General features: G+C 60.2%; 1 protein-coding gene across 1 annotated transcript in view; it reads left to right on the forward strand.

Annotated features, from left to right (window-relative positions):
* Pgbd5 (piggyBac transposable element derived 5) overlaps positions 1–7496 on the forward strand; it is a 48850-nt gene extending 41354 nt beyond the window's left edge. Inside the window, exons 4-7 of the mRNA XM_046432094.2 lie at positions 383–563; positions 1999–2196; positions 5288–5393; positions 6065–7496. Coding sequence (XP_046288050.1) covers positions 383–563; positions 1999–2196; positions 5288–5393; positions 6065–6260 — 681 coding nt within the window. The 3' untranslated portion in view covers positions 6261–7496. The remainder of the gene's footprint in view (positions 1–382; positions 564–1998; positions 2197–5287; positions 5394–6064) is intronic.
* The last annotated feature ends 166 nt before the right edge of the window (positions 7497–7662 follow it).

Consider the following 7662-nt stretch of genomic DNA (forward strand, 5'->3'; position numbering starts at 1 on the left):
CCACCTGCTTGTGCTCTCTGCTGGTCCTGGGCCTTGGCAGGCCCATCCCACCTCCTGACCATAGAGGTAGCCTTTACTCTAGTTCCTGGTAAACACCAGCCAACCCATGCTGCAGGATGGGATGGTGCTTGTGTCCACCTCAGCCTCAGGGTCAGAGCTGTAGCTGCTGGACCTTTGCCACCCTGACCCCCACCTGAAACATTAGGCTGAGTCACCAGCCGCTGGGGCTGCAGGCGATCTTGGGTGACACAGGGCCACCGTGGTGGGGAAGACTTGGGGTAGGGGTTGCCTCCAGCTCCAGCCCAGAGATCCACACTTCCTTCAGCTTTGGGGTCTCTCCCAACGGCACCCTGAACATATGGGCCTCTGGTGTCTGTTACAGATTTACGTCCACCTGAAGGAAGGTGGAGGTCCAGACAGCCTGGACGCCCTGAAGAACAAGCCTCAGCTACACAGCATGGTGGCCAGGAGCCTGTGCCGCAGTGCAGCCGGCAAGAACTACATCATCTTCACGGGGCCCAGCATCACCAGCCTGACACTGTTTGAAGAGTTCGAGAAGCAAGGTTTGTCCAGCGGGTGGTGCCAGCAAGCCCTACCTCACTTCCAGGCAGATGTGTGGGTCAGGTGGAGGGTGCAGACCACAGGCTGCCAGGTGAGGGGGAATCAGTTCCTCTCTCCGCCCTGTGAGCCTGGACCCTGTGGGGTACTGATGACCTCCAGGTGTACGAGTCCTGGGTGTGGGGTCTGGAGACTTCTGAGCTCACCCACCATCTCTAGGTGGCCCTTCCAGGCGGGCAGATGAGCACTGTGCAGACAGGGGACATTCTCTGGGTGTCCGTGTCCTAGGCCCCTGCACAGACTGGGCCAGGCTGCCCTGGTTCAGGCAGAGGTGAGGCTGCAGGAGGAGGAGAGCTGGACCAGGCCAGGGTGGACCCAGGCAGCTCAGGGGAAGCACGGAAGGTGCCCACCTGTGCACAGTGGCCCCTAGAATCACTGTTGCTCAGCTGCAGCACAGATGTCTGGCCTTAAAACTGGACCCTGTGAGTCTGGTGGGCAGACAGCTTGCATCCTGGGCTTCTGCTGCCAGTGAGGTATAGGAGCTGCCAGGCCTCTGCTTCTCACAGGCTGGCCACTCTGCTGGGCTCCATCGTAAGTATGAGTGACAGGGCTGAGAAGGGTGTGGCGGGGGAGAGTGGCAGGAGATTGGCCCTGAGAGGCAGCCACTTTGGGAGAGTGACGGTGCCGCTCCCTGGCTTACCTCTGCCTGCGCGGAGGGATGTGGGGCCGGCTCAGCTTGGCCGGTGTGCTGGGGTGGGACTGGTGCTGGGCAGAGGGAGGCTCTACGGGCAGTCTGGGGTGCGGAGCGTGGCTCTGGCCATTGGGCTGCTGCTCCGGGAGCTGGGTGTGCCACTCCTGGGAGTCCCAGAGGAAGGGCGCTCCCAGCTCAGGAAGGCAGCAGGATGGGACGGGAAGCTCCCAGCTACAGGAGAGTAGAGGAGTTGGGAGGTATGCAAGAGGCTAGGTGACACGTTCTCGGATCTCACTGCCCCCTTAGAAGCACTTCGCAGGGGCTGCCATGCATGTTCTTTGCAGCAGGGGCAGTTCTGCGCACTGGGGTCAGGTGCACACTGGGGTTGCTGGGGCGGTGCCTGCCCCAGGCCTGGCTGCAGTGTTCTGGGCCGCGCCCCTCCCCATGGGTCATGCCCATCTTTGCCCTCCCAGCTGTGATGGGGGCCTTGGTCTGGAGGCCCAGTGGCACCTCCTGTCCTGACATACTGAGATAACACAAGTGCAAAAGTTTCTGGAGGCAGACAGGGCACAGGCTTGGCACTGTGCCAGGCCCCAGGGCCTCCATGGACAAAGGCACTGTCCAGTGCCTGCGGGCCTTCCCTGCAGTCTAGCAGATGTCCTCCAGAGGCCTCGGGGAAGCCGCAGAGGGCAAGGCCCCAGCTGGTCTCAGCAGGTGGTTGCCTGTGTGACCTGCGTTTTTCCCACCAGAGATCTACTGCTGTGGCCTGCTTAGCTCCCGGAAGAGTGACTGCACGGGACTCCCGCCATCCATGCTGACTAACCCAGCCACACCGCCGGCCCGCGGCCAGCACCAGATCAAGATGAAGGGGAACATGTCCCTGATCTGCTGGTACAACAAGGGACACTTTCGCTTCTTGACCAACGCCTACTCCCCAGTGCAGCAAGGTGAGCCCAGCCATGTGGGTGCCGGGGGGCAAGGGCGTGGCCAGCCCCGCAGGTCTTGGTGGTATAGGACAGATGAGGCTGGACACCCGAGGAATTTCTAGGAAGCAGGCTTATTTAAGTTGCAGTGGTCCAGAGAATCTGATGCCTAACATCCTCGGGCCCCTGGTCTGGAGTGGGTTAGGCTCATACTCAGTGGGGGCTTACACCAGGCACTGGTCACAGAGCCGTCACTCTTTGTCCCATACTCTTAGATCAGAGACAGGTTTCACAAGTTTTTCCAAGAAAACAAACAGTAACTTTTGCACATCGAGCTCTCTGGAGACAGAGCCCATGGCACCTTTTGTCAGAAAACCTGGCATTAAGAGGAAGCTTCAGACCACATTGAGCTCTCTGCAGAAACCCTGTGAAGTCCTGTTGACACTCTTTGTAAAATCTTGCTGACAAGAAGCTTAATTATGGTGGGGGTCCCTGGAGAAGCTTGATCAGGGTGGGTCTTTTTGGTGGGGTACCTGGTGGTGGCAGCAGTGATGCATGGAGTGCACCCAGGCAGCCCTCAGTGGCTCTGCCGCCTGTCATGTGGCCCTGGGACTCAGGGCTGGGCCCTGGGCCTGACTGCGGCTATGGTGTCAGGAGGCGGGCATGGAGGGCGCTTCCTGAGCGTGAGCTCAGCCTGGCCAGCTGGGACACGGGTTTCACTCAGCTGTGCACAGGGTGTGGTGGCTAGCCACATCTGTGAGGCATTTACAGGATCGTTGTGTCATTGGCATTTGTGACTGCTCGGCCTTCCAGGTGTCCCCTTGGGAGTCTATCTACCTCTAGCAAGGGCCTCCGCTGGCCAGAGGCTAAATGGTGTCACCCCAGTACTGCGAAGCTCCTGGGAAGAGCCTGAGGAACAGCAGGCCCTTCACAGGAAGGCCACTGGGCACCGGCATGGCGGTCCTCCTGTGGTCTGTGTGCCATTCATGTCCCTGCCCTCCACTGCACCCTGGGTGGGGACTGTGGTCTGGGGACTCAGTGCAGGGGCTTTGTTCTGTGTGGTGCAGGGGCGCAGGAAGCTGCTCCAGGCTGCATCCGGCATTGGAGGGAGGCACTCGGCCCGGGGTAGGGCGTGGCAGCTGCTTCCAACGTTCCCAAGGGTGCACAGGAGAGCATGCTCTAGGGGCCTGGGGACAGCCTGGGGAGGGACCCTCTAGTCAGACGGGGGGCCTGGTAGGAGCACAGGGGTGTGGGGCAGGAGGAGCCAGTGGGCGACTCTAAGAGTTGGGATGAAATGTTTGTGTCAGCCTGGCGATAGTTCTCAGCTGTTTTGACATCCAGTCCCGAAGCCTCGACTCCCTACAGCATCCCAAGGTATAAGGCCACGGCCACTGTGGGCAGGCCAGGCTCCAGGCCCTAAAGGCCCTGAGAGGAAAGGGCAGGTGGGCTGGGTGGCTGGGAGTGGCGTTCTGCCACACCTGAGGACACTTTTGTTTAAGGAACAGGAGGTTTTCTTGGTCTACTTAAAAACAGCTTAAAAAGTGCCCATCTCTGGTCACTCGATGTGGCTCCCACACTCTGGGATCATTTCCTCAGGAAGATCTGGACGCTTGTGTGGGGTCTTCACTCCGGGCTTCCAGTGTCCCTCCCAGCTGCTGAGTGCCGGGACAGCAGTGCCTCCCTGGCCCTGATGACAGTGGCCACAGTCTGGACTTGCTCACTGGCTGAGCCACGGGGACTTCACTAGGACCCACGTTCCTCCAGCTTCACTTGCACCTCTTCTTTTTAATCTGCATGGTGCCAGGGCTACCGGTGAGGCTGCGTGTCTCCACAGCTCTCGGCGGCCTGCGGACTCTTCCTGTGCGTGTTTCTGGTGACGAGTTCGCCTCTTTCTCATTGACCTGAAAGCAGAATCTCTCTCTGCACTTTCCCCTTTGGTTTTTTATCTCGTGCTCTAAAGGGTTTTTATTTCTCAGAGGCAGACCTGCTGCCTGCTGCCTACTCCGGGTGATGGACACCCCCTCTGCTGGGGTGAGCTTCAAAGGCTTCACCTTTGTGCAGACTGGGGTGGCTGCGTGGGGTCATGTGGCCATGGAGCCCTGGAGAAGACCCCCTTCCTGTCCCCTTGGTGGCGCAGATGGGGAGCTGAAGCCTCCCGTATGCTGAGGCTGCTTCTCAGCCTTCTGGTTCTGCCCCATCGAGAACGAGTTTCTGGCCTCAGAAGATGCGTCTCGGTCCGAGCATTCCAGGAATCCTTTCCTCCCGGCTCTAGGAGCCATGGACCCTCCCAGCCTCTTGCTTTCCTTGTATCCTGCTCCCCATGAGTGTCTGTGCCCATTTGAGACCAAGCTTTATCAAGTCCAGTGAGGGAGCCACGTCTGCTAGTTCCTCAGCCCTGGGCAGAGGACACGGGCTCCTGCAAGGCCGTGTGGACCTGCAGAGACAGACATGCTGGAGGGAGACAAGGCCATGCTCTCACGTCCTCCCAGGGCTCTCGGTGTCCTTCCCTGAGCACCGGTGCTGGGAAGAGAGCTCAGCCCAGCTGTGTGCCTCTTCTCCCCGCTGGGCAGGAGCTGCTGACTCAGTCAGAGCCCATCGGCCCACAGGAACACGCCACTTTTGCTGGGACTTGGTCTGCTCCATGCTGCTGCAATTTCAGTCCTCTGAACTTAGTCCTTAAAGAGGCACCAGAAAGGGTCCGTGCCATGACCCTCCATGCTGTGACCCCCCTGCCAGGACCCCCTGTGCTGCCGGGAAGCCTCGCACTGCTGGGAAACCTGCCTGGAGGCCTGGGTATGGCTTGGCCACCAGCAGACCTGGGGCGCAGGTAGTCTGGCAGCGTCTTGGGCAGCAGATGAGGAAGAAGTAGGCCTTGGTGGGTGTGGGGCCTGTGACCCTGTGGTGACAGTGTCAGTGCCCTTGTGTGTCCCAGCTTCACCCACACAGGAGGGTGTAGGGGGCATGTGTGGCCGTGTCTGACAGCAGCGGCCGCCACTCCATCCCTTCCCCGGGCCCTGGGAGTCCTGGGCAGCACAGTGGCCAGGCCTGGGCTGGAGGGAGCTGGTCACCCTGCCCAGGAGGTGTGTGGCCGGCACTGAGTACATCTTCCCTGCAGGGGTCATCATCAAGAGGAGGAGTGGGGAGGTGCCCTGCCCCCTGGCCGTGGAGGCCTTCGCTGCCCACCTCAGCTACATCTGCAGATACGACGACAAGTACAGTCGGTGAGTATGGCGGGCAGCTGTGGGCTGGCCCGTCCTCCTGTGCCCCTGTGCAGGCAGCCTGAGGTCACAGGTGAGAGTGCCCGTTGGGCATGACCGGAATAAGCTCGATTGGCCAGGCCAGTGGAAATCTGCTGGGCCCTCCTGGGGCAGCTCCCATCTTCGTAGCCTTGTTCTCCAGCCCTGCCATTTGGCGAGTCTGCCCACCCCCATAGTCCTCAGAAGGACTGTGGCTCCCAGGCTGCATGCCTGGCGCTAGGCTGTGCCCCACGCCTGTGTGTGACATTGTCATTCGTCCAGCCAAGGCTGCCTGCCCAGCACCAGGCTCAGATACCTCAGAACCAGGCACAGAAACCTCAGAACCAGGCCAGGTCTGGGCTGCAAGGAGCTGGGCACTCTGCCCAGGAGGTTGTGGTCGACACTAAGCACATCTTCCCTGCACTCTCGCAGGTAGAGCACACAGGACAATAGGGTGGGAGCAGAAGTGGCTGGAAGGAGCCACGTCCTCAGGGTGAGCCCAGGGCCAGCAGCTTCCCTGAGGGCAGCAAGGTGGGGCCTGCTGGTGTGGGCAGCAGGCCGGCCGCAGGCACCAGTGTCCCGTGGAGTGGCAGCGGGCCGGTCGGGCTCGGGGCTCAATGCCTGACCCCGCTCAGCCTGCCTGCCCTCTGCCTCAGGTACTTCATCTCCCATAAGCCCAGCAAGACCTGGCAGCAGGTGTTCTGGTTTGCCATCAGCATTGCCGTCAACAACGCCTACATCCTGTACAAGATGTCTGACGCCTACCACGTGAAGAGGTACAGCCGGGCGCAGTTTGGAGAGAGACTGGTGAGGGAGCTGCTGGGCCTGGAGGACATGTCGCCCGCCCACTGAGGCCAGCCCCAGGCATGGCGGGAGGAGGGGAGCCTGCCCATCAGGGACCCTCGGTGAGGTTTGCATCCAGAGAGGCGCGAGTCCCCCCAGGGTGGTGCTCCCATCTCAGCTGTCTCGTCCTCCTGATGCCCTGGAGCCTGCAAGGCTGTGTGCAAGGTGCCTGTTGCCCGTGGGCTGATCAGGAGCCGGACAGGCAGAGAGGACAGTGGCAACGGCAAGCGCGGGCATCGGCCCTGTCAGTGCAGGAGCCTGGTCGCGGCCTGGGCAGGCGGGCATCCCAGTGTCTGCCTTCTGTGAGCAGCGTGGTGACACCAGATGCAGAGCAGGGCGGTGCTTCTGCCCGGGCCCCGTGGGGCTGGGCCACGGGACCCCCAGAGGCTGCAGCTGAGCACGATGCTGTTTTTATTTAAATCTCTCTTCAGGTTATTTTCTTACTGTTGCTTAAGGTCTACTGTAAAGGGGGTGCCCTTTGTTCCCATGCACCCCCTTGCATGATCAGTTCTGTGTCTGTGCCTGTGGCGGGCGGGAGGGCCGCTGGCTCCCAGGACACTGGCTACAGGCCAACAAGGGTCAGGCGGCCTGTGGTTGCAGGTTCTGTCACCGTCACTGACAGAATTACTTATTCTGTAAAGATGCATAACGCCACTGAGGCAAACGCCCTGCTGCAGATCCTTGCTGGCCACGCAGACCCTTGCTGGCCGCCCTTCCTCCTGGTCATGATGGTCACTGCTCTGGTGAGCCCTGACTGGGGACCATAGGGACAAGCTGGGTGGGGCATGATTTGACACAGGCTGCCTTCCTGGCCACGCCCAAGGCCTGGGGCTTCTCCAGGGTGGCCTCACCTGGGGACAGGTGGCCCTCTATCCAGCAGAGCCTCTCAGGCTGGGGATGCTCCGCCTTCTTCACCCTGGTGAGCCGGCATGCCCCAGCATGCTCCAAGCCCACGTCACCTCTGCACCCTAGTCGCGGTGGCCACCTCACCTGTGATTTGAATTCGATGCCACGGACTGTAGGCCAAATCCTAGACCATCTCCGACACCTCTGCCTGCCCTTGGGGTGGACTGGAAGCACTTTTACCACGTGGAGAAATATATTTTTAATCTGTGTTGCTTTTCTACGGGGCCCACTGTTTCGAGTTGACGTGTTTCCAACACTTAGGGAGACGGATGAAAGCGATGAATTTCCTTTTCTGTCCAAACAAGTAAAAAAAAAAATAAAAGTCTATTTAGATGTTGATTCTTTGTAAATACGTGGATTTGTTTCAAAGGTCAGGACACACAGCTTGTCCACTGTATGGCTGGCCTATGTCCTGGTATCCTGGACCCCTGAGCAGCTCATGGATGAAATCCAGCTGAGTTTTGACTGCCACAGACGTCTGTGGTCCCTAAGTGCAGGGGTCCCA

Source organism: Marmota monax, unplaced genomic scaffold (genome assembly GCF_021218885.2).
Source record: "Marmota monax isolate L192 unplaced genomic scaffold, Marmota_monax_Labrador192_F-V1.1 WCK01_AAM20220418_F8-fsc00071, whole genome shotgun sequence".
Classification (NCBI taxonomy): domain Eukaryota; kingdom Metazoa; phylum Chordata; class Mammalia; order Rodentia; family Sciuridae; genus Marmota; species Marmota monax.